At 30.6% G+C, this 26,504-nt stretch overlaps 1 protein-coding gene and 1 non-coding gene across 2 annotated transcripts; both read right to left on the bottom strand.

Moving 5' to 3' along the window:
• Positions 1-3,518: 3,518 nt before the first annotated feature.
• Positions 3,519-7,381, bottom strand: LOC8258058 (plant intracellular Ras-group-related LRR protein 6). Its single transcript, XM_002518197.4, has 3 exons — positions 7,015-7,381; positions 6,589-6,758; positions 3,519-4,419 (listed from the first exon to the last, which is right to left on the bottom strand). The coding sequence occupies exons 1-3, from the start codon at positions 7,216-7,218 to the stop codon at positions 3,732-3,734; spliced, it is 1,062 nt and encodes a 353-aa protein (XP_002518243.1). The 5' UTR covers positions 7,219-7,381; the 3' UTR covers positions 3,519-3,731.
• A 3,602-nt stretch (positions 7,382-10,983) lies between these two features.
• LOC112534736 lies at positions 10,984-11,090 on the bottom strand. Its single transcript, XR_003079001.1, has one exon. It is a non-coding gene; the product is annotated as a small nucleolar RNA R71 (small nucleolar RNA).
• Between the last annotated feature and the right edge of the window lie 15,414 nt (positions 11,091-26,504).

Here is a 26,504-nt window from a genome sequence, read left to right as displayed (position 1 = left end):
TTTTGTTCTAGGTTTTCCACATGTCTAAAGGCTGAAATATACCTAGTATTTTATTTGATCACCTCCCATGTTCATATTAAAATGAATTAAGCTTACCAATGTAAGCTTCAAACATTTCATGTATATGCTCATCTCAAATGCTAAGATAAAATGGGTTCGGCACCTAGATTTAGAAAATGGGAACTGAATTTCGATTGGTCATTTTCACATGTGAAGATAAAACCTAACGTACCAAAGTACCTCTCGCTAGGACTAGTTAAGGTAACAAAATACCTCCCTTCTAGGACTAGTCTAGGTGCCAAAGTACCTCATCCTTAGGCTAGTTTTGATTTCCTCACCTTGCATGTTTAATAAGATAAAAAAAAGGTTTGTGTTTAAAATGATTGAGGGGACTAGGTTGAGTAATATTATTAGGCTAGGCAAATAATTGTTTACTCTAGTGAAGGCTAGGCATCTTACTAGACGAATAGGAGCGCTTCATAACTTTCCTTATTCATACCTAACTTTTTTTTATCAAAAATCTCATAATTTTATGAGGGAGAATTTTAGACTCTCTGCAAGGGATATAATGTTGTCATCCTCACTCTCCAATTTATTCCGATATTTTAGGTGGCAACTCCACTTCTGTGATGGTCCTATGATTATTGTGGTTCTCTAAGGCCCTCGACTGAATAGTTTATTTCGGAATGGGCCTAGTACAAAGAATGATTCTTTGGCATAGTGATAAGGTCAAAAGACTTTTTAAATGCATTAATTTATTAATTTATTATATTAATATACACATCACTTAGTCAATATCTCAAAATTAAATTATTGAAAAGTTTCATATGAATTTGAATCAAAAGTTCATTATATTCCCAATCATCAACAAAATTCAAATGAAATAACTTTCTTTAATTTATTTAAGTTATGCCATTCATTATTCTAGATGAGAATTCATTTGAATTCTACCAATCTTTAGAATTCCCATATTATTGATCAAAGAAAATTTTGAAATGCTAATCGGACTTTATAATATGTACAATATTCACAATTGCAATACAACAACTAATGTAGTGACAAATGAAACAAAATAATAGATCTTATATATGACTTTTCTAGGAATAGATTCTTCCATCTTTTAAGCCAATGGAGATTTGGAGTAGACAATTTAGTAGTTCTAAGACTGGAAATGAAAGCTAAAGTGGAAGACTTTTTCAAATTCTTCCAAGTGTATTCATCAAAAAATAGTTAAACTAAAGTCTTAAATATATTAATTTTTTTACTTAACATATGCATTTGGTCATTAGGTTTGGTCCAAAAGTCTTCATCTAATTCCCTTAATAAAAAAAACTTTCAAGTTTGTCTTTAAGGTGGTCCAGTAAAATGATATGTAAAGCTTGATACTCTTAACATATTCAACAATGCTATGATCAGGATATATTCTATAATGGGCGAGATTTCTTTCCATTTCTCAAAGCCTTTCTCTTGCAACTCGAGTCCTTGGTGTTATAAGATTAATTTTCATACACTTGCCGGTAGGCATATATATATATATATATATATATATATATATATATATCTTCCTTTTTTCTGTTACTATAAGTTTTGAGCTTTCTTATTCTCTTCAAATGAGACATGATTTCTTAAACATATTAAAAAAAATAAATGAAAAAGGTCATTAAAGAAAAAAAATCTCAAAAGTCAATGTAATGTATAGGATGTACACATTAGGCATAATCAGAACTCAACACACATCTCAGATAAAATAAATCACCATGGGTTATTAATGAAGTTTGGAAATTTTAATAGAATAATACTAATTTTCCAATATGTATATATATATCTTTTAATGAATTTTATACAGGAAAAAAGTACAAAAAAAGTAAATTGTGGTTTGGCGCTTTTGCACTTAGGGGATTATGATTTTTTTCGTGATAAAGAAGTACGCTATGGTTTAATTTTCTTTTTACATTTTTACTACCTTACAAACTACTATCTTTAGATTTTTATTATTTAATATTAGTGTAACACTCATTTTCAATAACAAAATCATTTATTAAGTGATTTAACATATAACTAATTACGTTGAATTCATGTTTAATGAAATCAATATATATTTTTAATTTTATTAGGAATAAAATGAAATAATTTTTAAAATAAAATTATAATATCTTTAAAAATATCATGATAGTTGATTTGATGGTAAATCACCTATAAAATAATTTTATTTTTAAAAATAAATACTATACTAATATTAAATTATAAAAATATAAAGATATTAATTTATAAGGTAGTAAAAATGTAAGAAAACTAAATCACAAGATACTTCTTTGTCACGAAAAATACCAGTCTTCTAAGTACAAAAGTGCCTAACCACAACGTATGTTTTTAATGTATAGTGAAAGTCAATTTAAAAATTACATTTCAATCATTTAATTATAAAAAATAAAAATATTTGATAGAATCCCACTAGACTTCAACATCCTTATATATATTATTTAAAACATACCTCTTATTTTTTTAAAATTTATTCTTATCAAAACAAATTTATTTTTTTTTTTCTGTGGAAAATAAAATTTAGAATAAATAACTTACAATCTCAATGAATTCATAATAACAAACCAAAAATACAAGCACAAAATATGGGGTCCAGTGTCAAAAATTTGCTTGGGACTCTTAGGATTTTTATTTTCCCCATACCACGCGTGATATGGATGACATTGGACTTTGGACTGAAAATTCTTTAAATTTTTTAAAGGATAGATTGAATAAAAAAATATGAAAGAAATGAATTTTAAGAAAAAAAAAAGTTTATATATATACTCTTAGCATATAGGCCAGATATATATATATATATATATATATATATATATATATATATATATATATATGAACGGGACAACTGTTGGATTTATAAACAACTTTTGGGCAAGATTGTGAACCCATAATAATTAATTAATTTAATTAATTAACTAATTAATTAATTTAATTAATTAACTAATTAATTAGTTTATAATATTTAAAGTAAAACGATGGAGGAATTTAACATGTGGAGAAAGTTATGCAGCCATTCCATTCACCATTTTCTACTTCAACTCCCTAAATAATAGCTTTAGAGGCACAAAGCACGGAAATAAATCTCCAAGTAAAGTGGAACTTGATAAAAGCTTAAGTAAATCATCAACAACTTAAGATCAACATCAATAACAAAACTGTGGAACTCAAATATAAACACTTTGTTAATATTTTTCTTAGTTTCCAGCAAACTACTTTTAAGTTTCAATTTCTTGTATTTATTTACTCATATTTTATTCAAATATCAGTTGTTTATATAAATTTTAAGTAAAATTTAATATAGTTTTTCTACAATATATTCATTCACATTTATTCACTATTTATTATATTTAATTCTTGTAGTGTCGTTTGAGAATCTAACCAAACTGTTAAAATAGCTTGGAAATCTACAAAATTTGATTAAAAAGTCAATTTAAAACATAATAATTACAAATGGTCCTTATATCTATATACACGATGCATGCTCAACATTTCAATTCTTATATCAAAAGACAACTAAGATTAAATGATTAAAATAAAATAAAAAACTAAAGTTTTATAACAAAACGTATAAAGTTGATTACCATTTATATAATTATTCTTTTGATGCAAGCAGTAGCTAGATGACCTATACAAATCTCACCAAGAAATTAGCAGACTGGGTCATCCTGATGCTCTCTTTTTTATGCCACTATCTAGTGAAAGATATTCTTAGGTGAGAAAAGCCGACGAGGTGAGAACATTCCCATATAGCTAGGAGAAGCAAGCCCGTCAATGGAACGATATTCCGACATGATGAACGCTTTTCTCTCCTCATTATTAGTACTATTAATTTGATTTCTCGTGCTTCCATTGAAGGTTCCGTACTTGACCAACTTACCTACCCATGATTTCTTCTTTTGTGGGCTCTTGTGACCGGCATTCATTTTCTCGCTCAGGTACTCTTTAACAGTATGCAAGCCCTGCTCGACCACCTCCATCGGCGGCGAAACGAGTGGGTTCCCTTCAACGCTAAGCTTTTGGAGCTTCCTGAGGCAGCCAATGGAGTTTGGCAGAGAAGTTATTCTATTGTAACTAATGTCCAATTCAATAAGAGAAAACAGTAGGCCAATGGAGTATGGCAGTGTTTCAAGGTATTGAAAATTTTGGCTGACGTTAAGAACTTTTAAGTTTATAAGGTTCTCAAGATCTTCCGGTAGGGATCTTAGGTTGTTAAGGCGTGCGTCTAATGTTTTTAGAGAGGTTAGATGAGTAATGGAATGTGGAAGGAACACTAGCTTGTTTGAGTTTACTGACAGCTTCTTCAGGTTCACCAGCTCAAATCCAATTGTGTTTGGCAGCACGCTTAACTTGTTGAAGTTGGCATTCAATTCCTCTAAACTTCTGCACATAACAAATACCTCTAAAATTAATAATCAACTTTTACTAATATTATTTTACTTACACAAACTAGTTTGTGGAGTGGCAATGGATGACACATATGTAGTAAAAAACATGTTATTTATATACACACTCAATAAAATTGAGGGTACATCAATTAATAGTAATACAATATGATTTTCTTTTTTAAGAAATATTTAATCATATAATCATTTAAGAAAGAAAAATATTTAAAGTTAATTACTATATGTGATACAATATATTTTTATTAAATACATCTATAAATAACATAGTAAATAGTGGATCTGAGAGTTTTTCTAAATTATTAATAATCAACTATACTAATAAATAAAAATGAATATGTGAACAAATAATTACTTAAAAAACTAGATTTTCTATTTCTTTTAACACTATTAAGTTGTGAAATTACAAGGAAAAAGTATTCAAGTAAACACTTATTTAATTTTTTTCCTTATAATACTACAAGATTGTGAATTTCAAAGGAAAAGGTGTCATATAATTTGGTGCTTCTGCAGTTAAAAAAGATTAAGATTCTTTTGATATATAATTTGATTTCTTACATTCAACTATGTAATAAAGTAATGTTTTTTAAATTTCTATAATATACTAATGTTATTTATTTCTAATGATAGTCATTTATTAAGTGATGTAATACACAACAAACTTTATTGAATTTATAATAATAAAAGTGGTATACATATTTTGATTTGTTAGATATAAAATAAAATAATTTTAAAATAAAATTATAATATTTTAATAATTATTTTGATAGTACAAAATATCTAATCGCACAGTATGCTTTTGTATTTTTCTCATTTAGAAAGAAAATAAGAAAACAAAAGGCATATAGAAGCTTTACGTCACGGGCTCAGCTACCCTGTGACATATAGAAGAAGAACCAGTAGTGCAATAATGTACAAAATCATTAAGAATGTGACGATTTTCTCATTCTATTTTAGTAAGCATGTTATAATTAGTAATTTCTCTTCTACTTTTGGGGTTAAAAAATGGGATTTTTAAGATAGAGAGAATCGCTGTGTAGACTATCATTGCTACTCTTGCCAAATTTTCCTCATCATCAATAACGTAGAATACATATATCTTTTTCTTTCTGACTCTTTCTAAAGTCTGCGCTTCACCGTCCATATTCATTAAAGTCAGAGGTCTGATCTATGATAATATTATCTACAAAATTTCAATTGTTCTTTTCTTTTTCAACAGCTCCTCATTTTTCTATTCATTGATATAAGGTTTATGTGCTACTGTATAAAAGAAAAATAATTAAAGTTAACACATGAATCTCTTAAGAGTAAAGAGTTTTATTGGATTATTGAAAATTGAATCATATATTTTACAAAATTGTTTAGTGCCAGTACAATCTTATCTATATCATGCTGAAGTTTCTTTGATAATTTGAAGATGAGATGGGATTGAAAGTTTGAAGTACGGACACAACAATGATGTAACCATGAGGAAATATGAAAGAAAAACATGGACAGTGTATAAAGTGATGATGCCAACGCACAAAGATTAAAAAAAAATCACAATAAATAAATAAAAGATACCCGTTAGTAATCTTGTCAAAGTTAGGCTAATTAAAATATAATATTGTATGAAACAATGATTTTCCCTTTGCAGTTATCATTCTAATTTAGAAAAAAAATAATTAAGAAATAGTTTGTATATTAGTATATATATATAATATATAATTTCTTTTCAAAGGCTTAATAATAAACATATTTCAACTTATATGACCTTCAGTAATTTCGACAATCTTTTTGATTTTGGTAAAACAGTTTAGGTTGCAAAATCAAAATTTTAGGTAATCCTCCATTTTAGTCAAAATTAAGTACCATAATATATAAAATGGTATAATATGACTAAAAAAAGTTACCATACTCAATTTTGATTAAAATTAGGGACAGACAAAATCATAAATGATTTTGCAATCCGGATCATATTTTCCAAAACTAAGAAATTAGCTAAATTTATCAAAAGTCTCATACACGGGTGTGGTTCTTTTAGCCATTAGTTTTTCTTTTTTCTTTTCAAATTGGTAAACTCTAAATTGATATTTAAAATTCAAAGGAATTAGCTTTTCATTCAAATTTTCACTTAAACCTCCAGGCAATAGTGTGAGAGAAATGAAACCTGCAATTCTCAATAGTTTTAGGAAGACAAGCGAGAAGGTTGCCGGCTACATTCAGAACCTTGAGCTTTGACAAACATCCAATTGAATTTGGAAGGGATTTTAGCTGATTTGAGTGTACATCCAATATCACAATGTTGAGCAATCTTGCTGTTAAAGATTCTGGTATGCTCTGTCATAATATCAAGATCATCATATATGCCTAAGTAATAATTAATGGATAGGAGCGGAGCCAGAAGTTCACTTTAAAGGGACCATATATAAAAGAAATTCTACCAAAACAGACCATATTTTAGAGAAAAAACTAAAAACTTTAACTTTTAAAATTAAACTATATAGAAAAATTGCAATCTTTTTTTTAAAAAAGAGTCATAGCTCCTCCTGGTCCCCTTCCTCCGCCCTTAGATATGAAAAAATAAAAGACTTACCTGAAGATTGTTATTAGAGAGGTCTAGTTTACATATGGTGGCCAAGTTAAGGGAAGGGCTAGGTAGAGTGTCCAAAGACATGCCACTCAAATCAACAATCTCAAGCTTTTGTTCCTCTATGGACTCTCTATTATCTGCCTTCTTTCCCATATCCACCCTCACCATCATTTGATGTTGTTGCTGCTGCTGCTGTTCATACAACATCTTCACTATAAAGAGACATAAAATCAGCTGAAGTAAAGAAATAACCTTAAGTGTTTCCAGTGCTAAGAAACAAAACCCTAAGAATATTTTTGTGACGTTTAGACTTTTAAAGGCCGTACGGATGAGGATGAAAGATGGAAGATGAAGATGAAAGGAGCCAAAGAAAAAAAGAAATATGTGGGCGTGACATTTCTTGAAAGTACAAGACCGTATACTTAGCGGTTGCGTGGCCATGTTTCCAACTTGATAAAGTCAATCCCATTCCTTCGGCCAATTCACCGTACACTGGCCCCCGCCAATTTCGCTTCACTAATTTGTCATCATTTGCTGTTTGACTCGATCATATTCATATTTTGGTTTCTTTATTATATTACAAATAGTAATCAATTTTTTATAATGTATTTGATGTTAAAGGAAATCAATTATTGCTTGTAGCATCAACCGAGGATATTCTATAGTAGATTTCTCCATCCGAATCCTTTATGACAATTCATATTACATAAGAGGATTCTTTTATTCCATCTGCAGGTTTCTATTTTATTAGACTAGAAAAAATTTGACGGTTGTTCAAAAAATATAATGTTATCATATTTCTGTTAAGTCGTATGGATATAAAAAAATTCAAAAGATGTCGCATTTTATAACCATTATATTTAATTTTTTTAATTTTAATAAATTAATAAAAAATAAATCTTTTAACAATTTTAACTAGTAAATTAAGTGATATGTGACATGACATGAAAATACAATGACATTAATTTATAAAATGCCGGGGATTCACATAATATCTCATTTGTCATATTTTGATAACTAAAATTATTATCTTTAATTATAGTTAAATAAGAATTTAAACCATACACCAAATATTAGTAAACTCATATTTTCCCTATTCTTAAAATATTTACAAAGAACAATGATATATCATTAAACCATTTAATTTGGATTAAAAAAACTAATCCAACTTGGTTAGATTTTGTTAAATGACAAATAAGGTAACGTATGGTCCGCACATTTTAAACACTAATCCAAGTAGGTGCTTCATGTCATGTTATACAGAGCACATCAGCAAGTTTTAATCAATCTAGTCAATTGGCCCAACTTGTTAAAATATTTATATTTTTGGATAAATTTTTTATGTCGTGTTAGGTCCCTTTCATACGCGATGAGTTGCTGAGCGTGTTAGAGACTGATTACCTCAAATTATTACTATGAATGCAATAAATATAAAATGTGCGACATCTAACTTCTAATCTAGATGATTGTGCAGGTAATAAAGGGACCTAGATTGCTTTGGGTTCTTAATTAAGCTGATGTAATTTCGTCAAATCAACACGTAGAGCTAATTATTGAGCTAAGAATGTAAAATGAGCTGTTAGCATGCAATTAAGAGCTAAGAATGTGAGAATTGAGCTTAAGGAATAAAGTTAAGAGCTAAATTACTGTAAGCTAAGAGCAATGATATAAATATTTAAGCTAAAGAACTTAATTGCAATAAATACATGTTGAACTAGTAACTGGAAAACTTTGGAATTTGACTGTATAAAGTAATTGACTTACAAGTGTAATTGAATATTGAAAAACACTTGAGAGCTTTGAATGTAATGTAAATTAAAGCTGAGAATTGTTTGACTATACTAAGGATTACTTTTTCTTTCATTCCCACTAATCAAGAATGTGGTTCAAGCTTTTAGAAGATTCTATAACTGCTTTCCACCTTCCTACTTTTTCATTTATCACATGTCAATAATCTCTAAGGATTATCAAACCAACTCATGGCTAGTAGGTTGAGTATTTACACATGGGTCAAAAATCCGGATATGGGTCATAATACACTCATTTTATGCATAGTAATTTAGTACTTTATGTGGCTAATTATGATAATTCTATGGTAATTTAGGTAAGATTATCATGAATTTATTCACTTGGTTGAGTTATTTTTAGTTTTAGGTAATTTTGGTAAGAGAAAAGAGTTTTGAGTTTAATTGAGAAAGTTAAGTAAGATTAGAGGGTATAGAAGAAAAAAGGAGCATATTGGAAATACATCAACAAAGATGGAGCTTCCGCAACGTCGTATGAAGGACGTGAAAGAAACTTACTGCAGTGAGTGCGCAAATCCCCGCGAGTGCGGGGGCGTCAATTTCAACAGTTTCAGTTTTACTCTTATTTCATGTGTTTTTAGTTTTTAGGTCTTTTTAGTAGCCTATGGCTATAATAATATTAGTAAAGAGATATTAGAAGAGATTCTAGGGTTAAGAAACAAGTTTTTAGAGTTTAAAAAAATGGCTAGAGGTAAGGATTGAAGAAGATTCGAAGATCAAGATTAAAGGAATTCCATCAAGATCCAAGAGTTCTTTCTTCTCTTCTTGTTTACTTTATTATTTTTATATTCAATGAGTTCATTTAATTTTGTTAGTTTTGATTATATTATGAGTAACTAAGTTTATTTTCTAGAATTGGATAGAAATCCATTAACTTTATTCTATGATTTGATTCAGTAATATTTCTTGATTTATGGTTTAATTATTTTGACTTATTATTCATATGTTTTATATTATTAATATAAATGCCTAATATTTACAATTGATCTAGGCATTAAGCAAAGTAACGACGTTTGAAGTTTGATATTAGCTTAAGAAATATTAAGCAAGAACTATTAAGACTTAAGTATAAAGTTTAGGTTCTTGAGATTTGCTTTAATTTTTCTTAGAGCTTAATGAATTCATATTGATAGAATTGATTAATGACAATAGACAATGAAATAATCTGAATATGGTAGATATGATCTAGAAGAATATACTTGTTAATTTGGGGTAAATTGTCTTCAAGATCAATTAAACTAGATTCAAGGGATAGTTAATCAAATTATAGAAGGGTCAGTGTGGTGGAAACTTAGTTCTGGGTTATTATTAATTTGATTCCTTTATTACAATATTTATTTTTGATTTTAATTATTTTCCAATTCAATCTAAACTATTTTGATCTAGTTAGTATAAAAATATAATATATTTTGGTGTTAAGTACTACAAATCTGTATGGGACAATAATCTGGATTCATTCCTATGTTGCTATTATGACAACTATATACTTGCAGGAACTACACAACGAGTTTTTGGCACTGTTGCTGGGAAGTTGTCATAGTATTTTCATCAATTACAATTATAGTTTATATTCTTAGATTATTTTCTTTTAGTTATTAAATTATTTTTAAGTTTATTTTTTATAGGTACTTTTTCTAGTGCATGTGAAGTGATAGAGCACAACCATTATTGGAGTTTGATCCTAAACTTGAGAAAACTGCGAAAAATATAAAAAAAGAGCGAAAGAAGATGGCTAATAACAATGAGAATAATGATCTATCAATGCCTCCTCAAATTTAAGGACAACAAGTTAATCTACATGCACAACTGACTTTGAGGCAATATGGTATGCCTAACCCGAATAGAATGCAGCTGAGTATTATTCGTCCTCCTATCAACAACAATAACTTTAAGATCAAGCCTTCAACAATTCAAATGCTTCAAAAGAAACAATTTGAAGGGAGACCCGCTAAAGATCCAATCTCACACATCAATGATTTCTTAGAGAAGTACGTGACTTTCAAGATTAGTAGGGCGAGCAATGATGCCATAAGACAGAGTATTCCCTTTTACTTTCACATAGGCTGCTAAGTCTTGGTTAATTTCTAGTGTTGTAAGTACTTTCACCATATGGAATGATTTATCTCAAGCTTTTCTTATAAGATATTTTTCTCTTAGTAAAATAATAAAAATAAAACAGCAAATTGCTAGTTTCTACTAAAATGATGATGAGTCACTTTATAAAGCTTGGAAAAGGTTTAAGGAGTTACAAAGGAGGTGTCCTCATCATGGTTTACTGATTGGATATTGGTCCAAACATTCTATAATTGAGTGTTATAAACAGTAAGGATTACACTAGATGCAACTGTAGGAGTTGATTTCTTAACAAAGACCACTAATGATGCCTTACAATTGATTGAGATATTGGCCTTTAATAAGCATCAGTGGAACAACGAGAGAGGATGCTTAAAAAGGATTGCAGGAATTCATGACATAGATGGGATTCACATGTTGAATGCTAAGCTAAATGCATCAATAAAAAGGATGAATAGGATGAGTGTTAATGTTGTTTCTACTAAAGTTGTGAGTTGTGAGTTATGTATGGGAGGTCATTCCTATGTGGAATGTCAATTAAGAAGACCTACAATTCAAGAGCAAGTCAAGTATGTGGGCAATTTTCAAAGGTCAATCAATCCATAATATAATCCATACTCCAATACTTGCAATTTGGCATGGAAAGACCATCCAAATTTCTATTAAAGGGATCAAAGTAATAACACAAAGCCAATTTTCCATTAAGCTTTCAAGATAGACAATAAGGCTTTGTACCTCAACAAAGGCCTCAAGAGAATAAGCAACCTTTAGAGGACATAGTTACTAATCTTGCTAAGGTTACTCAAGAATTCATAATGGAAACTAGAACTCAATTTAGCTATCAATAAGCTTCCATTAAGAATCTAGAGATGTGGTAGGAAAATTGGCAAGCATAATAGGTTCTAGACAACCCAAAGCTTTGCCAAATAATATGGAGATTAATCCAAGAGAGCAATGCAAGGCGATTATTTTGATAAATGGGACAACAAATAATGTTAAAGTAGGTGATGATTTGCCATCTAGAAAAATTGATGATCAAGTAATAGTAAAAAATCAAAAACTAACACTCAATAAAGAGGTGAAAGATAAGCCTAAAGAAAGTGAGAAAAATCCAAAACCATCAGTCAATCCTTATGTGCCGCTAGTACCTTTTCCATAAAAGTTATAAATGCATAAGAAGTAATTTGAGAAGTTCAAAGAGATCTTTAAGCAACTTCATATTATTATGTCGTTTACTGATGTTTTGACTTAATTACCAATAAATGTGAAGTTTTTAAAAGAAATCTTATCAAAGAAGAGAAACTTAGAAGAGCTAAAGAGTGTTGCACTTACCGAACAATGTAATGCTATGAATCAAAATAAGCTTCCACCAAAGGTTAAGGATCTAGAGAGTTTTCTATCCCTATTACTATTGGTGATACTAGTTTTAGTAAAGTTTTATGTGATTTTGGTACTAGTTTAATGCCATTGTCTGTTTATAGGAGATTAAAACTTGGTGATCTCATGCCAATTTCGGTTTCCTTACAATTGGCAGATCGCTCGAACACATAGCCAAAAAGCATGATTGAAAATATGTTAATCAAAGTCGGCAAGTTTGTGGTGCCTAATGATTTTATAGTGCTAGATATAGAAGAGGGTAATGATAGCTTTCTTATTCTGGGAAAACCTTTCTTGGCAACTGTTTGGAGTTTTCATTAATGTTAGAAAAGCAGATTAACTCTATCAATTAGAGATGAAATGGTGCAAATTAATATCAATGAGGCTACAAAAGTTTCATCCTTTATGTATAATTATTGTAGAATTGATGTTATTGATTATGACCACAAACCACTTAATCTTGAGAGAAGGAAAAGAAAAAGAAAAAGAGAGCTAGTTTAAGGACTTTCAAAAAGTTACTAGCAAGGTATGGAGGAAGAAGTTAAAAGAACCACTTTGAAGAAGAAAAAAAAGGAATAAAGTCAAGCTAATGACTATAAATAAGCGCTTCTTGTGAGGTAACCCAAATTTAGAATATTTTGTTTGAATTAAGTTTAACTTTATTTTGATTATTGCAATGTAATTTTTATTTTGCAAGAATTAAAAAAGGAGATAAGAGAGACCACTTGAGCATACAAATCACCATAACTTTCATGTTTATGGTAACATTATCAATAATTTTGAGACAAAATATATTAAATAGATATTGATGCTATTACCATATGAGAAGGTGTACAATAGTGGATTGGAAAACTTAGTGTTAATTTCTTTTATTTTGAAAATTTTTATGTGTTTCTAAGTGTTATTTGTGGGAAATTACAAGAAAATAGGAGAAAGAAGCACAAAAAATACAATATAGATAAGCCTGTTCGCTCCGGTAGGTCACACAAAGTCCCACAGGGTCGTGAGAGATGCTTGCCCAATAAGCTCTACTGCACTCACATGGATCTCCGCAAGGTTGCAGAAGGAGACAACACAAAGGAACTACTGTGATCACAGTACCTCCCGCGTGTCGCGGAGAGCGGAAATCCATGAAAGTTTTCTCCTTTTATTTACTTTTCATATTACTTTATTTGTCATTGGGGACATTGACCAACTTAAATTGGGGGAGGGATCAAAGCTGGATTATGTTATTTTTAATATATTTTATGTGCTTTTAGTTTAATGTCATTTACTCAGATTGTTTTTTTTACTAAATTCCCTTGAAAATTTATGATGAATATATTGTAACTGAATTTTGATCAAGGGGGTGGGAATAATTTTTCTATCATTGTGTAGCATTTAAGTGCTATAACTATTGCACATAAGACCTTGGTGTGTTTAATATGAATAGTTGATAAGATTACGGGTTATCATTTTATTGATTGTTTTGAAAAATTGATTGTTGTGTTTACTTATGTATCTAATTGTTCTATTGAATAAGTGAGATTCTTGAGTTAATTTTCTACTTGCTAGTGTTTATTCACTTAGTAATTGGGGATCTTCATCACCAATATTAAACATTAAACGGTGAGTTAATTCACTTTATTCTTGAGTTAATTTTCTACTTGCTAGTGTTTATTCACATTAAATGGTGATTGAGTATTATGAGTAAGTAAAGCTTTCTTAGTATGTTATATGCTAAGTAACCAGGTGATTTCACCATAAGTGTTAATATTCATGTCAAAAGGCTATATACGACTAAAGAAAATGAACTATCCTCATTCAAAGTACAAGAAAGAAATATTCAAAAGGATGAAAGTAAAAAAAAAATAAAGTATATGAAACTTGAAGAATCTCTAGGACAAAAATTAAAGAGCATGAGTAGATGATGACATTGAGGACCTAAGCAATTGAGTAAAATGATTTCCTAAGTAGATAAATCAATTGTTTGTATTGAATATGCTTTAAGGTCTCATACAAACATATACACTTTAAGCTAAATTGAAATGCTACACTTGAATTGGATAATTGTTTTCACTTTTCTTGCTCAATTATGAGTTGGTAATTATGAGATTGTTATTCACGGGATTTAATTGAGAAAGAATTTAGAGTAATTTTTAGAGTTTCTTTTATTTTATTTTTGTTGGTAGTCATTACTTGAGAACAAGTAACAAGCCAAGTGTGGGGGAATTTGATACACTCATTTTACATAATAATTTAGTACTTTATATGGCTAATTATGATAATTCTATGGTGATTTGTGTGCGATTATCATGAATTTGTTCACTTGATTAAGTTATTTGTAATTTCATGTAATTTTGATAAAAGAGAGGAGTTTTAAATTAAATTAAGCAAGTTAAGGAAGATTGGAAGGCATAAAAGCAAAAAGGAGCATATCAGAAACACATCAACAAAGATAGAGCTTCCATGAGGTCGTGGCTCTCCCCGTTAGGCTGCGTGAAAAAGAAACTTATTGCCACAAGCGCGAATTGTTGTGGGTGTAGGGAGCGCTGCTTTTAGCACTCTAATTTTTAGTCTTATCTTATGTATTTTTAGTTTTTAGGTCTTTTTAGTAGCATAGGGCTATATAAATATTAGTATAGAGATTCTAGGGGAGATTCTAGGGTTAAGAAATAAGTTTTTAGAGTTAGAAAAAATGGCTAGAGGCAAGGATTGCAAAAGATTCAAAGATTAAGATTGAAGGAATTCCATCAAGATCCAAGAGTTCTTTCTTCCTTTCTTGTTTTATTTTATTATTTTTATATTCAATGAATTCATTTAGTTTTGTTAGTTTTGATTAATTATGAGTAACTAAGTTTATATTCTGGATTTGGATGGAAACCCATTAACCTTATTCGATGATTCAATAATATTCTTTGATTCTTGGTTTAATTATTTTAACTTATTATTCACGTGCTTTATGTTGTTGTGAATATAAAGGCCTAATATTTGTAATAGATCTAGGTATTAAGCGAAGTAATGACAGTTGAAGTTTGATATTAGTTTAAGAAATATTTAGCAAAGATTATTAAGACTTAGATATACAACTTATGTTCTTGAGATTTGCTTTAATTTACCATAGAATTTAATGAATTCAAAGCCAAAATATGGTGGGTATGATTAAAAGAGTATATTTTCTAATTTGGGGATAAATTTACTTCAAGATCAATTAAGCAAGATTCAAGAGATAGCTAATCAAATTATAGTAGGGCCAATGTAGTGGAAACTTAGGTCTAGATTTTTATTAATTTGATTCCCTTATTACAATATTTATTTTTGATTTTAATTAGTTTTCAATTCAACCTAGACTGTCTTGATCTAGTTAGTATAAAACTATAATATATTTTGGTGTTAAGTATTATAAATCTTTATGGGACAATAATTTGGATTCATTCCTATATTACTATTGTGACAACTATACACTTACAAGAATTATCACAACAAGCCAAAATCTATAGGCTTTAAATCAACTTCAAATGGCTTTCTCTATGGGCCTTACTAAATTTAATAAGCATAGGCTAGTGCTAAATTTGGGTGTAAACAGTACCAATAGGTCTTTTATTAATTTTAGTATGTAGTATATTGTTTCTAAAACATTAATTTCAATTTTAATTCCATATTGTAATATATATAAAAATACAAAAGGAGAGGGCACATCCAAATTTATTGAAATGATCCTTTTTATGAGTTTTGAGTTAATAAGATTAATTAAGTTATTTAGTAATTTAATTTATTAAATACAAGTCTAACTTTAGAGGTTCAACTATCTACACCCATTTTCTAGATCTAGATATCGATGGAATTACAGAAAAATTTATGATGAAAGTTATTGCCTTTCTCGGGTCTCGGGGAACGAAGGACGGGCGAATCTGAGGTCAGGGTTGAGATTAATCTAATCAAAATTACCTTTTAAACTTTTTGCTCTTTAGAGTCTATCAGTTCATCATAGAGCCAAATCGGCTCTGTGCAGAGTCGACTGACCCTACTCAGTGCCGATTTATAGTTTTCTTGATCCGACATTTTTTTTGGCATTTTAACATCTAAAATGACTTTGTAAAAGGACTTTGCTATAAATATGGAATTTATTTGATTTTTCCAGTGATAATATCTAAAATACTTAAAATATATATGCTTGAAATATGGAATTTACTTGAAATATATCGATATATTACTGAGGTTTCCCAAACCTTATCCCTAAAAATATATGCTTAACTCTTAGGCTTAGGAGGATACCAAGAATTAATAATTGATACATTTCTTTGAAAAAAAATACAGAGAGTCGAGACACTAAGAAAGAACCATAGAATTAGAAAGTTTTTAAGAAGAATAACAGAAATTTTTTAGAGCAGCTGAAGAAGGAAAAGAAGACAACTGACATCTAGGAGCTGCTGATACACTCATTGGATCACAAAAAGGCTCTAATTCGGCCCTTGTCCAGCATAAGCATTAGCATAGCAACTACCCTCGAGGAAATGATCAAAATGGTAATTGACAAAACCACAAGAATGATTACTTTCTCAGATGAGGACTTACCACTTGAGGGGAGAGACCATAACAAGGCTATAAGCGGCGGTTTCAGGCGCCTATCCAAGTGTCTTTAGCAACTACGGCACTGCAATACTTTTCAACCTAATCGGGAACATGCTGACTATTCACTGAGACTAGCGCGGAGATGGAAGCCGCCACCCGGATAATTCACCTGGACGCTTTTACTAATGAATGATGTTCTCAGATTCTATAAGGAAGCTTACACCACAAATCTAGAGATGGATCCAAAAGCCAACATCCTTACTTATGTATCATAGTCTTTAATTATATTGTTTAACAAATTACTCCCTGTGAACACAGCAGTTCATATACAAGTATACCATATAACACATAATATCCACTTAAGTCTAGTCCATTTTTACTAAGCCTTACCCATATTAAGGTTATTAATCTAATTTTACTAAAAAAATCATGCACGAGGCCTTCCTAGTCTAGCCTAATTATAAATTATGTTCCACCAAGCCTTTAATCCTAAATGGACTACTTATTATGATGAACCTAATTATATGATCCTAAATCTAATATAGTCCAATTTTGTCTTAACTAAAGCATGACAAAAACCCACTAGGTCTATATTGATTTTAGATTTTAAGCCTAATTACAATTAATTAGCCTAGTGAACTACAATCTTCATGTGAGGTCCAATTTTAAGGCCTAAGTCTATGTGGTCATTTTTTTAGTTAATCAATCATATTACACTTATGTAATCACATAGTAAATAGAAATAAGTAGAAATAAGATGCAAAAAAATAAATTTAACAATTACAACCCTCCTATAACTAAAAAAGGGAATAAGAAGGCCTAAAACTAAGTACAGTACATGAATAACTCAAGAAATATATTAAAAACTCATAATAATCTGAAATTTAGGGTTAAGGTGAGCTAAGCCGATTGGATGTGGGTGTAAAGCTGATTGGCTCAATGCATAACCAATGGGCTCTACACTGAGCCGATCGGCTCTAGGGCTTGTCCAAGCTGGTTTCTACAATTCCTTTGCAACTCTCACATCCCAGAGCTAATATCGTATGCATATAAGGTTAAAAAATTAATTAGAACAAGAAAAAGATAGGATAAAAGATATAAATAACATCAGATTAAACTAGAAACCCTAAAAAATTCATACAAACCCTAACAATTTGAACATGTAATAGATAAATATAGGAGCTTTTAAATTTTAATTATATAACCTTAGAAAACTAATCTAATGACAAAACCATAAAGAAAATACAAATCCAAACATATAATCCGAATCGTTTGATTAATCGAATTCAAAATCCAGAGGCAGACATATTATCATAGTAAAATCCCAATATGTTCTTATTATCATATTCAAAACATAATAAAATTAGCAATATATTAATCCATAGGAAATCCTAATCTAATCATATCAAAAATAGAAAATAAGAAACAAAAAAATCCTAATCATGTTTCTAAAAAAATAAAATAACAAAAAAAACCAGTTTAATGAGAGTGTGATGTTGACAATGATGGATGTAGGGAAACCATCAGGTGGTCACCCTCAGGGGATAATGATGCAGTTGAATGGAAGATCAGTTGGGAATCTAGTGTTGGATGAGGAGTTAAAAAAACTTCTGTCATTCATAAAAAGTATCCAAATCTAGAGTTCTTTCTTAGTGGCCTTGCTCCCTAATTACTAAAAAATACCCTCTGCTTAAAAAATGAACGAAGGTTCCTAGTTATAAAAAAATATCCTCTGCTTCTAAAATGAACGTAGGTTTCCAGTTACAATAGCTTTTAATTGATGTTGTTAGTCCCCTAACCCTAGGTCATCACTTTCTATTCATAACGGTAGGTTTTTAAGAAACCCTAGGGGAGCAGATAGACTTTAATTACATTTTAAGACTCTTTTTAAAGAATCAATTTTTCTTTATCAGATAATTATTTACCAATATCCAATAAATAAATTAAATCTTTAAAATTCGAATAAATATCATTAAAATCTATTAATTATCATTAAATACCTTCTAGAAAACCATTTTGGACAAAAAAATATGGAAAACTGAAACCAAGCAAAAACACAAATCAGCAATGTGTCGAGCCAATCGGCTCCACACAGAGCTGATTGGCTCTAAATAGGGGGAAGTTTGTGAAGGATTTGCAATTAGTCCCTGAACTTGCGAAATTCACCGCTTTAACCCTCAAACTTCATTGTTCTTGACAATTAACCCCAAATTAATTTCAAAAAGGTGATCTTGATTGGATTAACTTTAATCATATCCTCGAATTCGCCTGCCTTTCATCTCCTGAGACTTGAGAAAGTAGTAACTCTCATCATAAGTATTAGATATATATCCTAAAAGGCCATTGGACTTTTGCTTTTTGGTTCATATAATGTGATATTATTATGTAATAAATATTTTTTTATTTAATGGCAGTTGTCTATCATTCATTTTTATAGTAATATAATTATTGAATGAGTCGAGTAATATTTACTAAAGACTCCATTCTCAAGAATTGAGAATATGAGTGACGGATGATCTTTAGAATAAATATTATAAAATAGTTCTTGGTTGTAGGATTAAATATTGAACATCTTTAATTTGGAAAACCAACATAATGCATTTAACCCTGTGATTAGTATGAGATACTAATATATATAAGATGGTGAGTCTCATGCCATTTAGTATAAGTTACTAAGTTAATCATTATGGGTCACTTGTGAGACGAGTAGACTAAACATGATTTGAGGAAATAATGAATCACATGGATGATTTACTTAAGTCACTGATTCATTATTAAGTTATGATGGTGTAACTAATCCTCAAACCTGAGGTGACAGAGTTGTCTCATGAATATGTAATTGGAATTTGCTTATGCTTTAGGTATTTGTTCATACTTAGAATGGGTACTTGTAGATAGTGACTCTAGTTGCATATGCATGGAGGGAGGTGTTTATCAACAAGAAATCCATTGCCTTGAGTAAACGAGGAGAATATCCTATGCGATTCGATAACATCTTGACTAAGAAATTCTTGGCCGAGGTAATTATGATTAATGGACAAGGGGTTTTCACATTAATCATATTTAGTTGATATGTATCCTAGATTTGGTCATAGAATCAAGTTAGTAGATTTGACTATTTCATTATCCTCACTTGATCAAGATATTGTTAGATGGAAGGATTTAATTACATGGCAATCATAAATAAAAAGTTCATGGATGATCAATACCTTTATTATTAATTGGATAATTATAATATATTGCTAGACGTCACTTATAATTTATGGGAAAGATTGAGGGACAATTATTTAATTATTCCCTCAGTTGATTAAAGTGTTTTAATTAATATTAAAGAGTTTAATATTAAATTCCTATTGCCAATTAATAATGAACCTAGAAAGTCATACACGTTAAGATCAACTCAAGCACGGTGATGGACTTGACTTGTACCTCAAGTAGGAATACTAGTATCTTCCGAAGTTAAAGTCCGTAAATGTCTAACTAATGATAATGTATAATATATGTTATATATTGAAGGAGCTTAACACATGTCATCATAAAAGAGCTTGTAATTACGTGTATTTGTACAACAGCTTGACACTTGTCATCATATAAGGGTTTTATGATGACATGTGCCATGAAAGTAGCTTAACACGGTCATCATAAAATGGTTTATGATGACATGTGTAGAGAAAGCATTTGGCATGTGTCATCACAAAATGGTTTTATGATGACATATGTTAGGAAAGGAGCTTGACACGTGTCATCACCAAAAGGGTTTTATGATGATATGTGTTAAGAAAGCAGCTTGACATGTGGTGTCAATATAGCTTGACACGTCTCATCACAAAAGATTATAATGATCACATGTGTCAATACTACTTGACACATGTTATCACAAAAGAGTTTTATAATGACATGTATTTGTACAACTGTATTAAGTATTATGAATCCTTAACACTATATAAGAGAGTTTTTTACTCTTATTATCATGAGAAGAATATAGATAATCGACATACTTACTATTATAACAAGGTTATCATAGTAGGAAACTTGAGAGTGAAGAAGGAGTTCTTCATCTTCAAGGATTTAATAACTTTGCTAGAGGTTGGTTATGTAAGATAATCTAGAGGATTTGCAATTGCAAATCTCTATTTGATTCATTACCAGAAACATCATCAACAATCAAGAATCGAATTCTGCTCTTCAAAGGTTGTAGTCTTTTTCTTTGTGTTCTTGACGTTCATAAAAGAAAAGTTATTTCCTTTTCTCAACTTAAATCCTCAATTACAACTTGTAGACTTAATTTCCATGAGATGTAAATTTTTTAGAGCTTCCGCTATGCCACTACATATGTGTTTTCCAATAGTGGTATCAGAGCCAACCTGTTGATAATTGAGAATTTTTAAAAATTCAATGAGAATTGGAGAGAAAAAGTTAATTTAATAGCATGTAGGATGATTTTGAGCTTAGGAATCCATTTGATGTGTTTCTTTGATATATTCATTTGGTTTGGAAATTTAATTATATATATTAGGGTTGTAATTAATTGTTTTGGTACCTTTGATTTTGTAATCTTATTTCATCTTGGTATGCCAAGGTTTATAAATTGTAAAGTGTTATAAGTGAAGAAATTTGAAGATTCAAGAATCATAAGAGAACCATATCATCTAAAATGCAAGAAAACAAGATCGTCATGATCTGATTTAGGCTTTTGGTTTTCTTGTAATTTATTATAACCCTAGGTGCCCAAAATTTAATTTGTGGCTCTATAATTAAATTAGAATAGGTAGCCCTTAATCATGGGATGTATGTTTAAAATGGATGTATGCTAGTGAGACCTAATAAAGACTAATATCTCCCAATTAATATTAAGTTGATAAATGGTATGATTTGGAAAATTAATATCATGGCTCTCCACTATTTAAAATTTAAAGATTTTTGTGATTTTAATAATCGATCATGGATAAATTGTGAGGGTTATGAAAGATCATGTGATAAATCTGTTGAATTTTATTAAGCATTTAATGTTATAAGTATAATTGCTATTAGTGGCCAATATGTCGACTCACGATGAGGTTCTAATATTGCAATTATATTTATTGGATAGTGGGCTTGGCGTAACTATGTACAATAGACCAATAATCAATGAAACATGAGGTTCAAAGTACTAGGAGACGAAGTGTATATGATTGGATCATGCATGAGATGCATAAATATGAGGTATTTACTTATAAAATTTTAGTAACCCAATAATCGACGAAATGTGAGGGATACTAAAATTTGGTAAGAAACCAATCACCTACTAGAAATCCACCAACGAGGATTTTCGTTTCTCACTAGGAAGTGTGAGATTCGCCATGTTCGTGGAAGTCATCATTTTGATTTAAAGACCAAAATCAAAATGAAATTACATAAAAAGTCACTAATAATCTACTATTCATTGCAAAGTTAAAAGGGCCCTCCCCCCAATCCACTTGCAAGCATACTTGATGCTAACCGGTTGACTGGACCGAATTTCATTGACTGGCTCAGGAATTTGGGAATAGTTCTCAATTCTTTACGCAACTAAGTGAGTATATGAATTCCTTGAAGGTCAAGGAAGGTGAAGGATCTGGTAAAAAGTAGGATCCTTAAGAAGGATCAGATAGTTCTAAAGATTGGGAATAGAGCAAGTGTTGCTGCAGTCACCATAGGAACTATTTTTGTTATTTTGTCTACTAGATATAAATTAATATTAGAAGACTGCTTATATGTACCTAATGCATATAGAAACATCATTTCACTTTCTACTTTAGTAATTAAGAATATGAATTCAAGTTTGCAAATGATGTTTGCCAAGTTTATTTTGGAAATGAATGTATTGCATATGTACTTTAATTAATGGTCTCTATTATTTAAAGTTATATATAGATAAAGCTGAAACATATAATTTGAACACAAATGCCAAAGCAATCAAAGATCTAAATCCGGGATATTTGTGGCATCTTAGATTAGGTCATATTGCAGAAGAAAGAGTCGCTAAATTGGTTAAAATGGGATTAGTGAATTCCATTGGTCCTGTACAATATCCAATGTGTGAGTCTTGTCTTCAAGGCAAAATTTATAGGACAAAGGGAACGAGCTTCGAATGTTTTAGGACTAATACATAGTGATGTATGTGGACCTTCTAATATTATGGCACGTGGTGGTTACACTTACATCATTACCTTTACTGATGATTTATCACGGTATGGGTATTTGTATCTTATGAGATACAAGTCTGAATCCTTTGAAAAGTTTAAAAAATTTAAAGCTGAAGTGGAGAATTAGACAGGCCTAAGTATTAAAGCCCTTCGATCTGATCGAGGTGGTGAACATTTGAGTAGTGAGTTTGATCAGTTCCTAAAGGAACATGGCATTGTTTCACAACTTACTCCCCCTGGAACACCACAATTGAATGGTGCATCTGAAAGGAGGAAGCGCACCTTGTTAGACATGGTACGATCGATGATGAGCTTTACTGGTTTACCCACTTCCTTATGGGGAAATGCCCTCCTTACAACGTTATGCCTTTTGAACAGAGTGCCTTCCAAAGTTTGTTCCTAAAACTCCATATGAGATATGGAATGGTAGGGAACCCAGTCTTAAACATGTTAAGATTTAGGGTTGTCCAATTTTTGTGAAAAAAGCTAAAAGTGGACAAATTGGAAGCCCGATTTGTTACAGGAAGATTTGTTGGATATCCTAAAGAAACAAAAGGATATTATTTCTATCTTCTTATTGATATGACCATCTTTATTAGTAGAGATTCTCTCTTTCTTGAAAAATAGTTTGTTCAAGATAGTGAGAGCAAAAGGAAGATATAACTCGAAGATCTAGTAGAATTTCTCATCCACCAGAGAGATATGGCATGCTCTATGAGAATGTAAGAGAGTTATTCATTTATGGAGATGCATATCATATAGATGATCCTACTAGTTACGAAGAAGTAATATCAGATATTGATTCTAGTAAATGGCATGAGGCAATGAGATTATAAATGGATTCCATGTAGAAGAACAAAGTTTGGGATCTTGTAGACCCTCCTGAATGTACTGTACCTATAGGGAATAAATGAATTTATAAGAGAAAGATTGGTTCTGATGGGAAGGTTGAAACCTTTAAATCTAGGCTAGTGGCAAAAGGGTATCGCCAAAGGCAAAGAATTGACTATGAGGAAACTTTCTCGCATGTAGCCATGTTTAGATCCATTAGGATTTTATTAGCCATTGCTGCACACTATGATTATGAGATTTGGCAAATGGATGTGAAAACAGCCTTCCTTAATGGATTTTATAAGAGAAAGATCGGTTCTGATGGGAAGGTTGAAACCTTTAAAGGTAGGCTAGTGGCGAAAGGGTATCGCCAAAGGCAAAGAATTGACTATGAGGAAACTTTCTCGCATGTAGCCATGTTTAGATCCATTAGGGTTTTATTAGCCATTGCTGCACACTATGATTATGAGATTTGCCAGATGAATGTGAAAACAACCTTCCTTAATGGATACATATATGGACCAAACCTAAGGGTTTTGAATTCAGGGGTACTCATAATCAAGTATGCAAGCTTAAGAGATCATTTTATGGTCTTAAGCAAGCTTCGAGGAGTTAGAACATCCATTTCAATGATGCAATCAAATCGTTTGGTTTCATAAAAAATGTGGATGAACCATGTGTGTGCAAGAAGGTCAGTGGGAATACTATCACTTTTCTTCTACTTTATGTAGATGACATATTGTTGTTCGGAAATGATATAGGCATGTTGACTTCCACAAAAGTATGGTTGTCAAAGATTTTCTCCATGAAAGACTTAGGTGAAGCAATCTATATTATAGGAATTTGTATATATAGAGATAGATCAAAAAGGACTATAAGCCTTTTCCAAGGTCTTTACTTAGACAAGGTGTTGAAGAAATTCAACATGCTTGATTCTAAGAGAGGACTGTTACCTTTAGACATGGTATTCATATTTCAAAGAACATGTCTCCAAAGACATATAGTGAAAGAGAACAGATGGTCAAGATTCCATATGCTTCAATAATTGAAAGTTTAATGTATGCTATGTTGTGTACTAGGCCAGATATTGCCTATGTTGTCAGTGTGACTAGCAGGTTGCAGTCTAACCCAGGCGAGGAGCACTGGGCAGCGGTCAAAGAATATCTTTAAGTACTTCCGAAGGACTATAATGTATTCTTGACATATGGTGGATAAGAATTGAATTTACATGGTTATACGAATTCTGATTTTCAATTAGATATGGATGATAAAAAGTCTATCTCAAGGTTTGTATTTATACGTAATGGAGGAGCAGTAAGTTGGAAAGGTTTCAAATAAGATACTACTGCAGACTCCACTATAGAGGCCGAGTAGCAGATGTAGCAAAGGAAGCGGTTTAGATTAAGAAGCTCGTGATAGAACTTGGAGTGGTTCCAACCATCAAGTCAGCAATACTTCTCTCCTGTAATAACAATGGGGCTATTGCACAAGCCAAGGAACCTAGGTCTCATTAGAAATCTAAACATATCGAAAGACGCTTCTATATCATATGTGAAATCATTGGTAGAAGCGATATAGCCATGCAAAGAATAGAATTATATCATAATGTAGCTGATCCCTTTACCAAAGCTATGACACAAATATAGTTGGAACGACATCTTACGAAGATGAATTTTAGATATTGTCCCGATTGGCTTTAGTATAAGCAAGAGATTGTTAGATGTCCTAAAAGCCAATTGGACTTTTGATTTTTGGTTCATACATTATAATCTTATTATGTAATGAATATCTTTTTATTCAATGGTAGTTGTCTATCATTCATTTTTATAGTAATATAATTATTGAATGAGTCCAATAACACTTATTAAAGACTCCATTCTCAAGAGTTGAGAATATAAGTGACGGATGATCTTTTAAATAAATATTATAAAATAGTTCTTGGTTGTAGGATTAAATATTGGACATCTTTAATCCCGAAGACCAACATAATGTATTTAACCACATGATTAGTATGAGATACTAATATATATAGGATGGTGAGTCTCATGCCATTTAGAATGAGTTACTAAGTTAATCATTATGGGTCACTTGTGAGACGAGTGGATTGAATATGACTTGAAGAAATAATGAATCACAAGAATGATTTTCTTAAGTCACTAATTCATTATTAAGTTATGATGGTGTAACTAATCCTTAGACTTGAGGTGACAGAGTTGTCTCATGAATATGTAATTGGAATTTGATTATGCTTTAGTTATCCGTTCATACCTAGAATGGGAACTTGCAGATAGTGGCTCCAGTTGCATATACGTGGAGGGAGTGTTCATCAACAAGGAGTCCATTGCCTTGAGTAAATGAGGAGAATATCCTATGCGATTCGATAACATCTTGACTAAGAAATTCTTGGCTGAGGTAATTATGATTAATGGAAAAAGGGTTTTCGCATTGTGCATTCTTTTTACTTGCTAATTTACATATATATAATTGCAGGTCTAAATTTAATTAGTTAGAGAGTATATTAGTCTTTTTAATTTAATAAACATTTAAGTATCATATTAACAGATAATGGCAGCTTTTGAATTTGCACATTCATGTATCTAAATTTGATTATTTTAAAGACTGCTACTTTAATAAGTATATCGTATGGAAAAGTATGTTTTAACTATGTCCTAGCCATTATTTAATATGTGAA

This window comes from Ricinus communis, chromosome 3 (genome assembly GCF_019578655.1).
Source record: "Ricinus communis isolate WT05 ecotype wild-type chromosome 3, ASM1957865v1, whole genome shotgun sequence".
NCBI classification, from domain to species: domain Eukaryota; kingdom Viridiplantae; phylum Streptophyta; class Magnoliopsida; order Malpighiales; family Euphorbiaceae; genus Ricinus; species Ricinus communis.
Note: the sequence above shows the minus strand (reverse complement) of the source record. Positions and strands in the feature narration are given on the sequence as shown.